The sequence below is a fragment of the Camellia sinensis genome, chromosome 3 (genome assembly GCF_055761805.1).
Source record: "Camellia sinensis isolate YWXY chromosome 3, ASM5576180v1, whole genome shotgun sequence".
NCBI classification, from domain to species: domain Eukaryota; kingdom Viridiplantae; phylum Streptophyta; class Magnoliopsida; order Ericales; family Theaceae; genus Camellia; species Camellia sinensis.
In genome coordinates this window covers 57,392,324-57,411,848 of record NC_138963.1, presented here as the reverse complement: position 1 = coordinate 57,411,848, position 19,525 = coordinate 57,392,324, and the positions used below count along the sequence as shown (strand labels likewise).

The following is a 19,525-nucleotide window of genomic DNA, read 5'->3' as shown; positions in this document are numbered from 1 at the left end:
AAGTTGTAAGTATGTAGGACATTTTATTATGTTGTAAACAGTTTGGAACGTATATGAAATACCTTTTTGTAATATTAACTCTGATGTATGTATGGAAATGGGATTTATCTATCGTGTATCTAGGATTGTTAGATGATGGGATTATGCATTATTTTGAGGGCGTGACAATTCTATACCCAATACCAATTCTATATTATGGATTTGTCGTTTAAATTTTACAGTGATTCTATATATGAAATTATATTTCATTTCCTACATTATTTTATATAATCACAACTCATAGGAGGAAAAAATTTGCACAATAATAATACTCTCGAGAAATCTCTAAAGTTTGGATTTACTACTTGAATTACTTTTTGAATTGTTGAATAGTATGTTTTTTTTTTTATATTTTGAATCATATTACAAATGATTAATCACTTTGCACACTGAGATATATCTATCGTTTAGATGTTTTCATTATTTTTTCTTTTTGGATTTACATGTTGTTATGTAATTTTTTTTTAGTTAGTCGTCGTTGAATTTCTTTTATATAGTTGATATTTTAATTTAATTAAGAGTGTCCATTTTACAATCTTATAATATATATATATATATATATATATATCTTATAAAATCAGTATATGATAATTCAGCCACAACATATTTTTATTTAATTTTTTTAATAAATTTCTATTTCTACATATTTTTATTTTCCAAATGAATATAAAAGAAAATTAAAAAATTATGTTACTAATTCTTCTTCTAATTCAACTATTATTTTTAATATCAAAATGAGTATTTATTTTACTATTTTATAATTTAATATATATCATACAAAATTATTATATGATAATTACACTTTTATAATACGGTAAAACTAAAATTATCAAAATACATAAATAATTTAATTATAATTAATATATAAGTATTGAAGTAACAATTTTATAGAATGATGACGCTAATATTATCAAAATAAATAATTAAAATATACTTTAATTAAAATTAAAATTAAAATTAAAATTATTCTTTTACAATACAAATTATACCATTAAATATTTTTTGAAAAAAAAAATAACACATGCATTACACTCAGATCATGTATAATAATACAAGTATATATTTATTGATTTTCTAAATTGTAATTTGGGAGCTTCTCAGCTTGCACTTGGATGATTTGGGTTTTGGAGGACTCATCTGGACTTTCAACGCCCGCATATAGAGCTTCTTTAGATGGGGATCTGTTTGCTTGTTTGCAGATTTCTTCATATGTCTCCACTTTTCCTGCATGGTCAAAATGCCACCTCGTTTAAAACCATATTTAGATAACCAATATTTTTTATTTTATTTTATTTGAATAATCAATACTTGTATATACACGAAAAAAAATATTTACTGAACTACATATAATACACTATGACACACAACCTTGTACTTTATTTTATATGAAGTATTGTATGTGTTTCCAAACATATTTAATAATAAACATCTTAACCAAAAATAGAACATCATAAAATTTTAGAGAAATTCTACTATGCACACTGTTAAAAAAAAAAAAAAAAAGTGTGCATATTATATGTGAAACCATTTTTTTACAGTTACAAAAATTTACTAAACTATTTACAAGCTTTTAAACAAAAAGAGATACTAAACAATTTTTTGTTTACAATTTTTCATTTTTTTTTTTTTTTGGTTGTAAATATAGGGAAAAAAAAAAGTGCAAAAGGCAAGTTTAAACAAGTTCAAAGGATCGGGTTAGGACATATTGTAACAGCTTAAATATTATTGAAATCAATTAATCATGATTAAAGATGAACTAATAAATCAAAGAGCATTCTAAATATGTTTCAGGAACTTAAATTTTGATAATTCAACATTACAAAAATGCAAATCAAAAGTAATATCATTATTAAAAAAAAAAATAGATGTCATGTAATTTACTTAGTGCATAAATGGAAATAAACCGCAAATTGCACCGTGTCCACGTATTTTTTAAGTTGTCTTAATACTAATGAGTAGTAGGCGGTGAGAAAAAGAAAAAGTAATATAAATTTCTTTTCCCTGCAAATTAGTGAAACTTGCGATTACAAGAATTTACTAAACTAAATTTTCGAAAACGGAAATAGATACTAAATGATTTTTTATTTATAGTTTTTCAATTTTTTTATAAATATAAATAGAAAGAGTTAAATAAATGTTGCCAAACAGACCCGTGTTCAATTTTCAACACCTTAATTTTCATATTTCGAATTTCAATTTTAAAGTTTATCAAACAATACCTTGGCTTTCTAAGGAAAAAGTTTTTAGTACTTACTCGGGGAAATAAACTTGGAAAAATTATAAAATAAATAGTTTGAGCTTTATAATAAAATAAAATTTTAATTTTATCAATTTAAACTCTAATATTTTAATTTGTTTTTAATTTGAATCATTTGCCTATTTTGTTAGTTAAAACTGACGGAAAAAAAAAATATTATAATCATTAAACTTAATGAAAAATGATATTTTAGATATTTTTTATATACTTATATTTAATATAATGACTAAAGTATCATTGTTTTCGTCAATTTTAGTTAACGGAAATAGACAAATAATTTAAATTGAAAACAAATCAAAAAATTATGGTATAAATTAATGAATTAAAAAATTCAAGATTTATTTTGTTAAGTGACTTAAACTATGAGATTTTTTTTTTTTTTTTTTTTGTAATTTTTCCAACAAACTATTAAGTAGCGCTAAATGGGGGAAAGCTACAATGTAGTATGGAAAGATTGCAAGTGAAACTCTTTACCTTCAATTGGTCTTTTGATCGATCTGAATCCTCGAAATATAGATTCTTAATAGTCTTCCAATTGCAGTATCTGTGATACAAAATGACAAAAATCAACATGGTATCCTAATTGTGTTTCATTTCTAAGTTGTGTTTCATGTCATAATAAAACCTACTTCTTTCCATATTTCTCAACTCCTTCAATCAGTTTTTCCATTTCTTCAAAATTGAACTTCTTATAGGTTCGACCTTTCCCTTTCGAGGAGGACAACTCAGCTTTTTCGCATGGTGGAGATGGTAGTACCTCATGGTTGTAAGTTTCCTCATGATCTGGAAGCCTACAACAAGTAATGGACCAGTTTAAGTGATCATTGAGGCTGAAAAATAAAGTAATGCTAAGAACACCAAATAAATTATCAAATATTCTACCCAATACACAAAATAAAAAAAAAAGTAATGTTTCTAAAATAACATAAAGATTTCATACATATAAATGAAAATTGGCTTTTACCTTGGTAGAGGTTGGGATGTGTTCCCAGCATAAATCCCCAAGCTAGGTTGTATGAGCTTATCCTGTTCATCAGTGGTGGGCTTTTGACCCTAAAGTACATCAAGACACACACTCAACTAAAGCTTTGGAACCATTGCTTCCATACTCTTTCTTTTTTTGTTTTATTTTTAATTGAATCAAAATTCCGATCGGAACTTAAAAGGCATTTTGTTGCCAATAGCCTTGTTTGTGGTCTAGTTGCATGGGAGAGGTTGGAGATTCAACTGTCCTCAAGAGTTAATTTAATAATTAACAATTAACAACTAATTTTTTGCAGGAAAAAAAAAATTGTGTTCATTCATTTTTACTATTTTATCATAGTAATTTCAACTCTTGTTAATTTCCCTGGAAACTCCATTTAAATTCAGTGGATTTATTTCCATCTGCCAACACAAAATTTGCCTTATCAGTTTAGACCTACTATAATCTAGGAGTGCCCAGTGGCCCAAAAAGTGTAAAAGAACTACCACACACGGCTCTGTAATATTTGGTACTGGGTTTTGTACGGCTAAAAGTTGTACTTGTAAGCCTTTCGGTACTCACTATTTAAAAAAACAAATGAACAAAAAATTATACTAGTATCAAACATTTAGCATTTTAAAATTTTTAATTAGGTAAATTACATTGATATCCTTAAAGTTTAAAGAAAATACAATAAAATTTATAATTGTGACATAATTAAATTGATATTCTTTTTAGTAAAGTTAAAAGGGCCAAAACTAATGGACCAAGGGATGTTGCTGTGACTACTGCTGATTGTGGTGCCCCAGTAGAGATTTTTTTTTTTTTTGAGTCTTTTTTTATAATCCAAACCGTTCATATTATAGAATTCGTTAAATAGATCGTCCATATAAAAAATCAAATTGATTGGAAATCTATAACTCTATAACAAGAGCACATTTGTTTTTTTAAAAAAATAAGCGATTAACATGATATTGATAATTTTTTTAAAACAATCTGAATATGATCATGGGATTGCTGATTCCGATTAACTTGATTTTTGTATAAATGATATATTTGACAAATCGTACAATATACGATTTGGATTATCGAAAAAAATTGAGAAAAACTCCCACCAGGGCACCATAGATCACTGTTGTGACTTTAGGCAAAGTAGGATCCCCAAATCCAAAACTAATATAGATGGTGTGAATACACAACGATACACAATGTAAAATATAAATTTAAATGTAAAAGAGATGGCAACATCATTTTTTTATTCATACGACTAACACATTTCTGATAAAAAATAGGCTAGGTAGTATCTGAATTATAACCTTAAAGGAGTCTAGTGTAATTATGTTAAACTTGTGAGACTTCATGTATTTTTTTTTCAAATTTTGTGTGCCATCAATGTAATTTACCCTTTTAATTATTTTATTCTCCTCCCATAAATATTTAGTCATATTCAAGTGGATTTTGCTAAACACATATTTTAACATACATTTTAATATTTCGATTAAAACATTCATATACATTAATCAAACAGTGAATAATCCCCTCTAATTCCTCAACCTAACACACCCTAAAAGTACGAGCCCACAGCCCAAGAAAAGGAAAAGAACCACCATGGAATGTATTTTAGGCTCCATTTGTTTTAGTAAAAAATATTTTTTACATAAAATTTTTTCTAGAAAATGTTGTCTAATGCACTAATGGTTGCATTAGTGATGCTGGTAGTGGCACCAACGGGATGGAGGTGGCAGTGGCTGCAATGGTTTGTGGTGTGGTGGTGGTGGCACTTGTAGTGATGGGTGGAGATGGTAGTGGCAGTGGTGGTAATAGTGGTGATGGTGGTCATGGTTGTGACGGTGATGGTGTGGTGGTGAAGGGATAGTAGTGATGGTAATGTAGTGACATTAATAAAACTTTGGTTTAGAAAAATATTTTTCAATTTTTAAAAGTGAAAAACATTTTTAGTCCAAATATATTTGTTTTCTGTTGACTATAAAAAATATTTTTCCCTTGAGTTTTATTTTTAACAAAATGTCAAAAAATATTAAAAATATTTTTTGCATAAACAACGGAGCATTAGTAGTTAAATTTGTGGGAAAAGTTATATTTTTAGGTTTCTTAGAACAAAAAACAAAATGAACAAAAAAATATAATTAAAAAGTGGCTAGACAGCCAAGACAAAATCAATCTCCTATAGAAAAAAGTTGAAATAAATAAATGAAAGAGAAAGAGAAAGAGAAAGAGAAAATTTTATTAAATCAGAATAATAATAATAATAATAATAATAATAATACATCAAGGTAATAAGCGTTAAACCTTCATAGTTTAAAAAACATAGCCCAATTATCCCAATTAAGTTGGTACATAAGACTCACTTGTTGGTTTCTTTTTTCGAATATATATATATATATATATTTTTTAAAAAAAATTTGTTCTTTTTCCAAGATTTCTATTTATATTTTCTACGTTTTTTCGTTTAGGAAATGTATTACAACTAATTTTTTAATTTTCTTTTAAAATTTTATCACAATATTTTTTACCTCAAAACCCCAAAGTCAAAATATCATAAAATTGGCAAGATACCAACGTATTGTTTCTACAAAATTGATAAATGTGATAGAACGAGATAAAGCACAAAATAATTAGAATTGTTTTAAGGCATGTTATAGTTTCACTTTCTGTAAAATGATATTCACATTTCACTAATTCTATAGAATATGATATGCACCGGGTTACTTGCAAATTTGCCTTGCGGTATACACGAACAAAATCAAATTTCAAATACCTTTATATTTTTCTAATCTACCAAGTAGAAGAGAAAAATAACAACATAAATTCTGAGAGAGAAAATCTATGAAAATTCTATATCAAAATGCCAACTCTGTCTGCCTTTATATAGGCGTGGGTTCATTTCCTCTGGCTTTGGATCAGGGGGTCCCTTAGATTAAAAAATGACACATTTTTATTTAAATTCAATGGTCACACCCTATGATTTAAACTCAAAAATCACATGTCTTTAATAATTCATATAACTAAATCATATATTTAAATATATATATTTACAAAAATGTTCCAACACATATATCACCAACCACACTCCTATTACCTGTGCAAAAACAAACTCAGAAAAACAGAGCAAACCCTCCGCTCTTCATTCTCCGTTTTTGTTTTTATGCATTTTCAGCTAGTTAACTCGAACAAAAGATTTATGGGAAAACCAATATGGATAATATTCCATTTGACATTTAATTCCAATTATCAAACTGTGATAATCTTACTTAAAATATTTAAATGCGAAATGGAAAATATGATTTTTTTCTAAACAATTCCCAGTGGGTTTTTTTTTTTTTTTCCTGGAGAAAAAGTACCTCAGCAAAGAGCCAACTACACAAACACTGAAAACATATTGCATGCAATGGGCTAAAGAACGTACCTCGAGATCACTGCTAACAATTCTTGTTTCTTGGGTCTCAAGTACAGCCCAGGGCACTGAATGAAAGAAATTAAAGAGACGTATATAAGAACCTCTAACAAAATAAGTAGGAAATTTTGCAATTTAAATAGATCACATGAATTAATCTATCTACCAAAAGAAAACAAATGAATCACCTATTTATAAAATATGTATATGAACACATATATGCACACCTTTCATAATTAGCAGTGGCCTAATTTGAAGATAGAAAAAGGATATATTCATACAAAATTCAAATTTGGTGATGGAGAAGAAATACGTCATTCGGGCACGGTAAATTTACTACAGTGAACTATTTATTTACAAAGAATTCGACCTACACGTTCTGTTCATGGGTTGAAGGGTTGAAGGGAGTAAACCATAAGATACAAGAGCCATCATGAAGGGCTGAGTGAACCAGGATACAAGAGCCATTGACAAAGTTAATACATCGTAAGACCAAGAGCAAGACTAGCAAAAATCAATCTCAACCCGTTCAACAATTTGTCTCATTACTTGTAGTTCTCCCTTTACCACTAAGGTACAATTACGGGTTCACTTCCCCACATTTCATTTGTTAGGGAAACGTAGAGTTGAGAAGGTCATTTTCGTTTCACAAACTTATGGCACGAGAATGACATAGTTATATGTATTATTCTCCTAGGCTTCACAAGATTGAAGACATTAAAAAATTATGCTCAATGCAGTAGAAAGGGAGATGATATGTTTAAGAAATAAGTAACAAGTAATTAAGTAAATAAATATGTTATAGGAGTGTCTGTATGCACGCGATAACTAGTCAGAAGGTTGGATTCAATAAAACCCCTCACCAGAATTAGGCAATTGTGGATTTGACAACCCCGGAATGGAAATGTCTTCTTCGAGCACACGTGGGAAATCACCTTCTAAAAAAATAACAACTACCGGTTAGGCATTTTAGACACACTGCCAACACAAACACACACACACAATCTTGAAGCCTGAACGACTATACGAAAAACTAATTATTCAAAATGAATGGGTTGAGTAAAGCAGGTAGAGAGAAACTTACTGCTGATGGACAAAATGCCCGATGCTGCGAGAGGGTGCAATATCACAAAGGAAGGTTGTTAGTACTTTGTAGGCCTCGATGCATTGTGCCATGAAGAAGAAGAAGAAGAAAAAGAAGAAGAGCGTGGTCTAGCAACAGCTGTGGGATTGATACAAAGTTTTCGAGAAAGCATGAAGTTGTGGTGATCTGTAAATTTTGCCGTCACCTGGCAGCCATTCAAACCCGCATTAAAAAATTACTCATGATTAGCTGTGGCTGGACTTGGAGATAGAAACGGCTATATTTATATCCAATTTAACCTTAGTGAAATAGGACAAATTTTCCCTTTGTTCACTACCATGTTTCATTTCTATGCAAAATGTAGCATTGAGGGGGTCAGCTTGGTCTATTAGGACCTTTACACACTAGGGAAACATTTGATTTGCGGATAAATTGGGCAGGATAAGTTACCTCAATTACATAATTCTGGGTTAATTCATCTTGGGGAGGGCATTTTAGTCATGTAGCAATGAAAGTGTTCTCTCGAACAGGGGAGGTTTTATTCGCACACCAAAAAAATTCTCAATTCAAACCATTTTTTTTTTGGATATCAAATACGAATGAGAACCCAATTCGGTAGTTGATATCTGAACAATTAATTTGTGTTTCATAGTTGATATCTAAACGAACAAAGTCATGTGAACTTGTAAAAAAGATGGTGTGCAAATAGAAACTCCCCTTGAATGGGGATAAAATAATCCCTTATATGACAGATTAAATGGCCCCATGATCAGTTAGTTATTGAGAGTAAGGAAAGTGCTACTAAACATTAGATTATTTAGTCAAAATCCCGTCCTTTTTCTGCAAATCAAACAAGATTTTAAGCTAGGAAGCATGATCAAGACACAAGTGACAGAGTCTCAAAATTCCTCACCAGACCAAGGCTGCTGTAGATTTGGCCATCCGGTGATAGGGATATCTTCAACCGTAAATCCAAAACCGTGGTCCGTCGCATACGATGGTAGCTCAGCAGGTCCACTGTTAGGCGGTAGGTTTGCAAAATTTTGCAGCAGTTTGGTAAGTTACATGAAAATCCATAGTGCAGTTAAGGAAATAGGCATGGTAAATGAAAACTGTGGTTCATTTGATTAAATCAACAGTGTAAAAGAACCATAAATTATGGAATCTAGCAGTAACTTCACCACATAAGGTCATGCTTCTAAAAATAATACAGATTTCATACCACGGAAAATTTGCCTTACCTTGCCAGAGGCAGCTGGTTTGTGGTCCAAAAGTTCCCAATAGTTCCATCAGGGAAAGGCGGGTTTTGGTGGAGTTCATCATCAAGGGTGGTGCGGTTTTGACCCTGAAGAAGTACACCAAAACGACAAGTTAGCTGAATGGTAGGAAGTTAGGAACCGTTGTTTCCATAATTTTCTTAGGGAACAAGCATAACCATCTGTAAACACAAAATTTGCCTCAACATGCCTGTGGTTTAGAGTTTAGAATATTTGTATATGGTATGAACCTCCTAATTTTGTTTCATTTAATTTTCTATTAGTTCTCGATTTCATGAGTTATTCCTACAATGTATATATGGGATTACAATAAAGTGTAATAGAATTAATTTTGATTTTATACAATAGCATTTTATTGTTGTTTTTTCAAATATAAAAATTATAGATGTAACATTTTTATTTATACAAATTATAAATTGTCTTAAATTAGCTGATTAATCAATTACACAATAAGATAATATTTACACAGCTTTAAAATCATATGATATAATTTAAATGAAATTAAGTTTTATACGGCTGAGCCGTAAATACAGAATTTACGGACAACCAACAGAAAGAGGCCAAGTCAGCAAACTCCATCATAATTTTATTTTGCACTCTCCATCATTTTATCACAACTCATTTCCTCACTTCGAGCAACAAACCACCAAACACCGTCGGCTTCCTTCCCTCCGTTCCCCATCCACCACGACGACCACTGTGCCCTCTTTTCCCCTTCTGGCTTCACCATCGCTCTCTCTCACAGCCACCGCCGCTGCCATCAACTGGACCCTCCTTCTCCTTCTCCATCTCACCGATCGCTGCCGTTGCTGCCTTTTCTCTCTCACCAACTATCAGTTATAATCTTTCAAATCAAATTGTATTTCTTAGAATTTCTAATTACTGATTGATTGTTGCTTGTAGATTGTGATGGGTTTGCAATATTAGTAAAAAAAGTGAAAAAATGGAATGCCCCCTTTGTTTCCTGTACAAGATCTCCTTCAACTTATCATCAATTATGTGGTCTTTGAATAATTGTTCTTGCGGGAAGAAAGAAGAGGCGTTTGGCAATGGTATGACTGGAGACAAGACGGGATCCACTAACCAGATAATAATAGAGTATTTAGGCTGATGTGGCACTTTTGTATTGGCTGTCCGTAAATCCTCCGTGTACAATACAATCTCAATTTAAATAAGTACTAAGAAATGTCTCATGTAGATTTATTAATTTCCCTTCTAATTAGATTATTTTTATAAATAAATTATTTCTACCACTTCACCAACTTGGGCTAATTGATTTAAGCATCAGCAACGGAAAAGGATGAAGCCAAATCAATCTGGTATTGAAATAATTTGAAAAATGGCCAAAAGATAAATTGTGCAAATCATATTCATTTATTCTATCAACACCATACACATCATTTTCTGATATTATGTGCACTATTATTTCTGAGTCAATGGTTTTTTCCATTTGCCAAAGCCACAGAAGAACTAATAATCTTTCTTGTTCAAAGCCACTTCACTAACTTGGGCTATGTATATATGTAGTACATGTATTGCACCCACCTCTCTTCATTCTTGTCTTTTCTTTTTGATGCATTTTAGATAGTTAGTTCTTGTGAAGTATTTTTGAGGAAATGATTACGGAAAAGAATATTTCATTTGATATTTTGCTTCAATTATCAAACTGAAAAAATCATAATCTTAAATGCAAAGAGCAGAAAATGTAAAAAAAAAATCATATCTTTCAACATATTAAATTATCGAACTGAAAAAAATCATATCTTCTTTTTATTTTTTAGAATGTACCTTAGCAAAGAGCAGATTACACAAACAAACAGAAAACATGCATGCAATGGGCAAAAGGGCCAAAGAATGTACCTCTAGATCGCTACCAACAATTCTTGTTTCTTGGGTCTCAAGTACAGGCCAGGGCACTGAGTGAAAGAAATTAAAGAGACGCATATGAGACCCTCTGACAAAATAAGTAGTAAATTTTACAATTGAAAGCAAAACAAATGAATTATTCTACCAAAACAAATGAAAATGTACTACCCGTCACCAATGCTGATGACAAATATATCAGAATCACATCATTCTGGAAGACAATGATGTGTAATGAGTAGGTCCAAATCTATGGTATGCGACATAATAAAAAGTTTTACAATATGTAAGTTATGTTTTAACTTAGTGTTGGTTATATTATTTATGACTAAAAATTCAAAAAGGCTTTGCTATCTGTAAGTTATGTTTCAACCTAGTGTTGGTTATGATTTCAAAGTTATATCAATCATCAAGACGTTCAAGTTTACCAATTTGTGCCATTACTCATAGTTTGCCCTTCACCAAATGTTGGAGAAACGTAGAGTTGAGAGGATCAGTTTGGTCCATCGAGTCTTTCACACACTCATGGCACAAGCAGAGTTGTACATATTGTTTCTCCTACAAATTTTTTCCCTAGAATGTAGACATTAAAAAAGTATGCTCTATGCAGTAGAAGGGGAGATGATATGTTTCCCTCATTCTTAACAAATAAGTAACAAGTAATTAAGTAAATAAATATGTTATAGGAGTGTCTGTATGCACGCGATAACTAGTCAGAAGGTTGGATTCAATAAAACCCCTCACCAGAATTAGGCAATTGTGGATTTGACAACCCCGGAATGGAAATGTCTTCTTCGAGCACACGTGGGAAATCACCTTCTAAAAAAATAACAACAACTACCGGTTAGGCATTTTAGACACACTGCCAACACAAACACACACACACAATCTTGAAGCCTGAACGACTATACGAAAAACTAATTATTCAAAATGAATGGGTTGAGTAAAGCAGGTAGAGAGAAACTTACTGCTGATGGACAAAATGCCCGATGCTGCGAGAGGGTGCAATATCACAAAGGAAGGTTGTTAGTACTTTGTAGGCCTCGATGCATTGTGCCATGAAGAAGAAGAAGAAGAAAAAGAAGAAGAGCGTGGTCTAGCAACAGCTGTGGGATTGATACAAAGTTTTCGAGAAAGCATGAAGTTGTGGTGATCTGTAAATTTTGCCGTCACCTGGCAGCCATTCAAACCCGCATTAAAAAATTACTCATGTTTAGCTGTGGCTGGACTTGGAGATAGAAACGGCTATATTTATATCCAATTTAACCTTAGTGAAATAGGACAAATTTTCCCTTTGTTCACTACCATGTTTCATTTCTATGCAAAATGTAGCATTGAGGGGGTCAGCTTGGTCTATTAGGACCTTTACAAACTAGGGAAACATTTGATTTGCGGATAAATTGGGCGGGATAAGTTACCTCAATTACATAATTCTGGGTTAATTCATCTTGGGGAGGGCATTTTAGTCATGTAGCAATGAAAGTGTTCTCTCAAACAGGGGAGGTTTTATTCGCATACCACAAAAATTCTCAATTCAAACCATTTTTTTTTTTTTTGGATATCAAATACGAATGAGAACCCAATTCGGTAGTTGGTATCTGAACAATTAATTTGTGCTTTGTAGTTGATATCTAAACGAACAAAATGGTGTGAACTTGTAAAAAGATGGTGTGCAAATAGAAACTCCCCTTGAATGGGGACAAAATAATCCCTCATATGAGTGATTAAATGGCCCCATGATCAGTTCGTTATTGAGAGTAAGAAAAGTGCTACTAAACATTAGATTATTTAGTCACAACCCCGTCCTTTTTCTGCAAATCAAACAAGATTTTATGGCACGAGAGCGACTCAATTATACATAAACAAGTACGTATTTCAATAACTAGATTACACACTTCTATCTAATAAAAGTTACTCACCAGAATAATGCAGCTGTGAATTTTGCATGCCGGGGCCTTCAGCCACAAGTGGGAAATCCAATTCACCAATATTTTCTCCTGGAGATCATGATAGTGTCTCAGCAGGTGATGATAGGTTTAGAACAATAACAATCTAAGCTAGGAAACATGATCAAGACACAAGTGACAGAGTCTCAACATTCCTCACCAGACCAAGGCTGCTGTAGATTTGGCCATCCGGTGATAGGGATATCTTCAACCGTAAATCCAAAACCGTGGTCCGTCGCATACGATGGTAGCTCAGCAGGTCCACTGTTAGGCAGTAGGTTTGCAAAATTTAGCAGCAGTTTGGTAAGTTACATGAAAATCCATAGTGCAGTTAAGGAAATAGCCATGGTAAATGAAAACTGTGGTTCATGTGATCAAATCAACAGTGTAAAAGAACCATAAATTATGGAATCTAGCAGTAACTTCACCACATAAGGTCATGCTTCTAAAAATAATACAGATTTCATACCATAGAAAATTCGCTTTACCTTGCCAGAGGCAGCTGGAAAGGCAGGTTTCGGTCGAGTTCATCATCAAGGGTGGTGCGGTTTTGACCCTGAAGAAGTACACCAAAACCACGAGTTAGCTGAATGGTAGGAAGTTAGGAACTGTTGTTTTCATAATTTTCTTAGGGAGCAAGAATGGAAAATGAGTTGAACCCCCTTAAGGAAGCACCCCCTTTGACCCTCTCTCTCTGATTGGTCAGTTTTTCTTTTTTCTTTTTCTTTTTTTCCTTCTCCTCCAATCACCACCCGCCACGTGTGTGTGTGGGGGTGGTGGGGGTGATAATTGGAAGGGGTCTCAATCACTTCCCAGCAAGAATAACCATCTGTAAACACAAAATTTGCCTCAACATGCCGGTGGTTTAGAGTTTAGAATATTTGTATATGGGATGAACCTCCTAATTTTGTTTCATTTAATTTTCTATTAGTTCTCTATTTCATGAGTTATTCCTACAATGTATATATGGGATTACAACAAACTGTAATAGCATTAATTTTGATTTTATACAATAGCATCTTATTGTTGTTTTTTCAAATATAAAAATTACAGATGTAACTTTTTTATTTATACAAATTATAATAAAATGTCTTAAATTAGCTGATTAATCAATTATACAATAAGACAATATTTACACAGCTTTAAAATTATATGAAATAATTTAAATAAGTACTAAGAAATGTCTCATGTAGATTTATTAATTTCCCTTCTAATTAGATTATTTTTATAAATAAATTATTTTCTACCACTTCACTAACTTGGGCTAATTGATTTAAGCATCAGCGACGGAAAAAAATGAAGCAAAATCAATCTGGTATTGAAATAATTTGAAAAATGGCCAAAAGATGAATTGTGCAAATCATATTCATTTATTCTATCAACACCATACACATCATTTTCTGATATTATGTGCACTATTATTTCTGAGTCAATGGTTTTTTCCATTTGCCAAAGCCACAGAAGAACTAATAATCTTTCTTGTTCAAAGCCACTTCACTAACTTGGGCTATTTATATATGTAGTACATGTATTGCACCCACCTCTCTTCATTTTTGTCTTTTCTTTTTGATGCATTTTAGCTAGTTAGTTCTTGTGAAGTATTTTAAGGAAATCATTACGGAAAAGAATATTTCATTTGATATTTTACTTCAATTATCAAACTGAAAAAATCATAATCTTAAATGCAAAGAGCGGAAAATGCAAAAAAATCATATCTTTCTTCTTTCTTTTTTCTTTCCTTTTTTTTTTTATTTATCATAATTGTACTTTATCATATCTTTCTTTCGTTTCTTTTCTTCTTTTTTTTTTTCAGTAAGCAAATTTTTTTCTATCATAATTTATCTTAATTTTAATTATCTAACTGCGATAATCGTACTTTCAACATCTTAACTGCCTAATGAAATAGATGAATTTATGTAAAAATATCCGTGGTGTGTTGTTGTTATTTATTTATTTATTATCATTATTATTTTTTTGAGAAAATACCTTAGCGAAGAGCATATTACACAAACAAACAAAAAAAATATGCATGTAATTTACCAAATAATGTAGGGGAAATAACAACACAGGTACGGGAAAAAAAATTATAAATCAATTAAAAAAATTTATACACTTTAATAATTAAAATGCTATACTTTTTCTTAATTTTATAATTTTTTTTATTTTACCACTCTGCTGTTATTTTCCCAATAACATACCTCAAGATCACTATCAACAATTCTAGTTTCTTGGATCTCACGTACTGGCTCGGGCACTGAGTGAAAGAAATTAAAGAGATGTATATAAGAACCTCTATCCAAATAAGTAGGAAAAAGAGAATATATGAATTATTTTACCAAAACAAACCTCTAACAAATATATGAACCTCTATTCAAAAAATACTTTTCAAAAAATTTTATTTTCTTATTTTCCGTATTTTTTTTGTTTTTACTAAATTTTTTTAATATTTTAAGTAATTTTTTTTATGTTTTAGACATACCTAACATAAATATATCTAAAAAGTAAAAAATTTGTGAAAAAAACCTTTTAAAAATTCACTAAATACCAAAAATACAAAAAAAAAATACGAGAATTCTGTACATTTTTTGTATTTTTATGTATTTATTAATTTTTTAAAATATTTTTTCACAAATTTTTTGTTTTTCAGATACATCTAAGTAAGGTGCATCTAAAAAATTTTTAAAAAAATGTTTAAATTTTTAAAAATATTCACTAAAAACAAAAAAATACGAAAACCAAAAAACTCAATTTTCAAAAAACTTAATCTAAAAAACTCAAATCAAACATATTGATTAATTACCAAAATCACGGAGTTGGACAGATTGGTTTTGAGCAGTTGCTCATGCACGATAATAGTTGAAATCAAAGATAGATGACGTGTATAAACAAAAAAATTGAAAACATGGTCCTATTATGCTTCAATCACTTGAAAACATAATAACTATCTCACAAATGGATATAACAAATATACCATAATACAATTATGTGTAAAGGGTAAACCTACGGTACACAACCTAATAAAATGTTTGTACTATGTCTACACTAAGTTTCAACTTAGCATTGGTTATGTTCCAAAGTCATATTTGTTAAGACTTGAAATGATGATCAAACTGAAAACAAAGTCCGCATATAAATAAATCATAACAAAACGGGCTTAATTATGATCCTAGTTGATAAAGTCATTAGCAACATATCAGTAATGTCTTGGGGTGCTAGCAAATGATAGGGTGAGCTCTGTGGTGCCAACCTAGTTGGGATTATTTAGCTCACTTTGATGCTTTTGCACTTCCCTTTCCTTTATTGATGTTTTTTGTCTTGTACCTTGTACTTGTTCATTTCATCAATAAAGTTTCTTTTTTGTCGATCAAAAAAAAAAAAAAACATATCAGTAATGTCAAATTTATCACATCTTTCTACCACATTATGTTTACCAGGTGATCTGATATAATTATGATTATTAGCTGTAAATGAGATTCAAGTAGAACCCATTATATCAAGAAGGCAAATGCTAATAATTGTTAGCACTCCTATGACATTCTTTAATAATGGAATTAAGATGAAAAGTTCTTTATAAGTAGGTCCAAAAAAAAAATTAAAAAGTTATGAAATCAATGAAAAGTGTATTGAAATAGCTTTAGAAGTGTCTCATTTTTTAAAACCCATTTGAAGCACTTGTTAGTAAGACCTTACTAAAAAATTACAATGGTGCCAATAGAAGGGAGATGCATCTGTTTCATTCATTCCTAACAATTAAGTAACAAGTAAATACTGAATATAATGAGTGTGCATTAGTGCATATGCAATAGCTACTTTAGACATTTGTATTCAATAAAAATCCCTTACAAGAATAAGGTGGCTGTGAATTTTGCATGTTGAAGTCTTCAGGCATTGATATGAAATTCAATACGGGGTCGGGGATGTCTTCATGCTCAAATCCAAAAATCTGAAACCATGTTAATTCTGGAGCAGGTCCTTTGTTTGGCCACAGGTTTGCATCCATTACTATCTATACCAAAAGCAAAAAGAAAAAAAAGAAAAAAAAAAATCCTTGATATAGGCTAAAGAATTGATCCGCTCATTGGAGAATTAGTATTTTTAATTACTAGCAATGAACACGAAATAAAAACAAAATTATATGCTTTTTTCTAGCAAGCAAAAATTATATATTTTAAACAAAAAATCTTTTTTATGTATTTGAGCTCAATATAGAAGTTGTTGTAATGCAAAAATAATATATTAATTTTGATATTAAAATTTTACTATTAAAATTCTAAAATTTTGATTTTATAGACTTAAGTGCATTAGTCCAGCAAAGTAGGTGCATTTGTCTATAAGTGCATTTAGTAATCCACACACACAAGTAAAAACTGAACATTTTGTGATGCACAGATACAATTTATTAACATTCTAAAATTAATTTGTAAAAGTTGTTATATTATGGGAATATTAGTGAAATATCACTTTCCAACTTTAGGTAGTAAAAGGTCAAATATGTTTTTTTCTTATTAGTTAAAGGTACCTCAGAAATATTATTAAAGAAATTTTTCTGTGAAATTTTTCTTTAAAGATCTAAAATTACAAAGAAATTTCTCTATAAAAAAAAAAATCTATGAAAATATTGAGGGACCCCACTATTATACAAATGTTGAATATCTTTTATCTTTTAAAATTTTAATATCAAAGATCTTAAACTAAAAACTCCTATTAATTAAACCCAAATTGGTGCAGTTATATCATAATTTTTTTTATTTTTTATTTTTTGAGAAATAGGTTAAAAAAACTTTTTAGCTTTTTTTTGGTTTTTTGTTTAAAAATATATATATAAAATAAAAAAATGATATGACCAAAAGAGATTAAAAGTCAAAAAATTTGCTTTTAATCTCGTCCCCAAAAAAAGCAACATAAAATTAGATTGGGCCTACAAGTTGAAAAATGTGTGAAGTACTTGTTTTAGAGTTCTTTATAGACTGAATCTTAGTTTTTATATTTTAGATCACAAAAAAATACTATTAGGGATGTTAAACTAAAAAATCCAATCAATAAATAGAAGAAGCAAACAAATCCCAAATATGTGTATTTTTATATTTTAAAAATTGAAAACAATGATTAGAATTTTGGAGTTGGAAGATCTCACAACATAAGATGCTATTATATGTAATAGATCTATTACATATGTAAAGATTTCTTACTCCTCTTTGCAACCAAATTGTTGTGAATTGTTTATTTTTAGATAGTTTCAAATTTTTATTTTGTTAAAATGGATGAGGAAATTACCTTCTTTACAAACAAAATAAATAAATAAATAAAGAACGAAATAAGTGGGACGTAGCTTCTTACAAAGTGAAGTCCATCACTTGGAGGGTGAGTCCTCACATGGCATCTGAAGATGCCAACATTAACACTCTCATAGATCATTTCAGTGAGCAAAAATTTCGATAATCGTAGCGGTGCTGCTCGATATATATCGTTGATGAAGACTTTTCTGCTTTTTTTTGAGGCTATGATATCAAGAGAGAATGTTTTAGAAGTCAAGATCCAACAAGATCCAACTTGATGAGTACATTTCCGGCAGCTTTTATGCCTGCAAGAGCTCTTCTTTGTGCCCAAAACCTAATGACTGTCTGAGTCGGCAAGAGCAAACCCAAGCTGAGGATCGAGATCGTGATGATGAAGAAAACAAGTAAGTGTAGCCATTTATTAGACCCATAATATCGATCGACTACGCAGCTTTTATGCCCGCAAGAGAAGACCACTCTTCTTTGTGCCCAGAACCCAATCAGAAGAGCAAACCCAAGTTGAGGAGGATGGAGATCGTGACGATGATGAAGAAAAACAAAGTAAGTGTAGCCATTTAGGAGACCCATAATGTCGATTACGCTTGCAAGACAAGACCACCCTTCTCGGTACCCAAAACCCAATCACCAGAGCAAACTCAAGTTGAGAATGGAGATCGTGTTCATGATGAGGAAATACAAAGTAAGGGTAGCCATTTAAAACACCCTTATTGAATTCTGTACAGTTTCATCACACATACCAGCTTCAAGAAACAAAGAGATCATGTTACTATATATATTTTACACACACACACACACATACACACACACAGAACTTGTGGTGAAAACTTACAGAGGGACTCGAGCGGCTAACAGAAGAACTTCAAGGGTTTCTGTGCTGTAGATCGCCAAATGCAGGGAGAGAGATCCGAGAGAGATCCAATTAGTGTGACTCTCTATTAATGGAAGTAACCAAATAAATCATGTATATATATATGGAAAAGAGATGAGAGTGTATTTTGGAAAGTAAGTTAAAAATGGATTTTTTAATTAATAAAAAAGAAAAAGTAAGTTAAAAAGAATTATATCAAAATATTGCTTTTGATGTCGAGAAAAGAGCCTCAATCAATTCAACCGTGGTTTATATTAAATCTGGATTTTCGGTGCTCCTTTCCTGCCGCACAACCCTATAGCCCCCCAAAACGACGTTGTTTTGGGGGGTTTTTTGTTTTTTTTCTTTTCTTTTTCTTCTTTCTCTTCCGTCTGTGTTTGGTCTTCTGCAGAACAGAAACCAGAGGGGAGGGGAGGGGAGGGGAGAGGAAGAAGAGAGAGAGGAAGGGAGAAGAAGAGGGGAGAAGAAGAAGGGTTCAGAGTGTCGGCGACGGCGAGGATTTGGTCGGTGGCTTC

At 31.1% G+C, this 19,525-nt stretch overlaps 1 protein-coding gene across 5 annotated transcripts; it reads right to left on the bottom strand.

Moving 5' to 3' along the window:
* Positions 1 to 946: 946 nt before the first annotated feature.
* LOC114261986 (uncharacterized) lies at positions 947 to 19,119 on the bottom strand. 5 transcript variants are annotated; one of them, XM_082919811.1, is made up of 17 exons: positions 18,972 to 19,119; positions 18,183 to 18,882; positions 16,689 to 16,851; positions 15,044 to 15,099; positions 13,334 to 13,401; positions 13,006 to 13,109; positions 12,819 to 12,896; positions 11,868 to 11,891; positions 11,644 to 11,718; positions 10,897 to 10,952; positions 9,001 to 9,104; positions 8,673 to 8,776; positions 6,688 to 6,743; positions 3,261 to 3,349; positions 2,926 to 3,087; positions 2,771 to 2,840; positions 947 to 1,263 (listed from the first exon to the last, which is right to left on the bottom strand). In XM_082919811.1, the coding sequence occupies exons 2-17, from the start codon at positions 18,258 to 18,260 to the stop codon at positions 1,114 to 1,116; spliced, it is 1,437 nt and encodes a 478-aa protein (XP_082775937.1). In that variant the 5' UTR covers positions 18,261 to 18,882; positions 18,972 to 19,119; the 3' UTR covers positions 947 to 1,113. The 5 variants fall into 5 exon arrangements, with proteins under 5 accessions (XP_082775937.1, XP_082775938.1, XP_082775940.1 ...); XM_082919812.1 differs by having other exon boundaries at positions 11,644 to 11,715; XM_082919814.1 differs by having other exon boundaries at positions 16,689 to 16,847.
* Positions 19,120 to 19,525: the final 406 nt, after the last annotated feature.

Bases quoted from the DNA above. Each gene is read 5' to 3' on its own strand.
- LOC114261986 (XM_082919811.1), bottom strand. From the start codon at position 18,260: ATGATCTATGAGAGTGTTAATGTTGGCATCTTCAGATGCCATGTGAGG. The intron at 16,852-18,182 runs GTAAGAAGCTAC...CTTTTGGTATAG, and splicing joins CAAGTGATGGACTTCACTTT to ATAGTAATGGATGCAAACCT. The intron at 10,953-11,643 runs GTGAGGGGTTTT...TCTTTCACTCAG, and splicing joins TCCACAATTGCCTAATTCTG to TGCCCTGGCCTGTACTTGAG.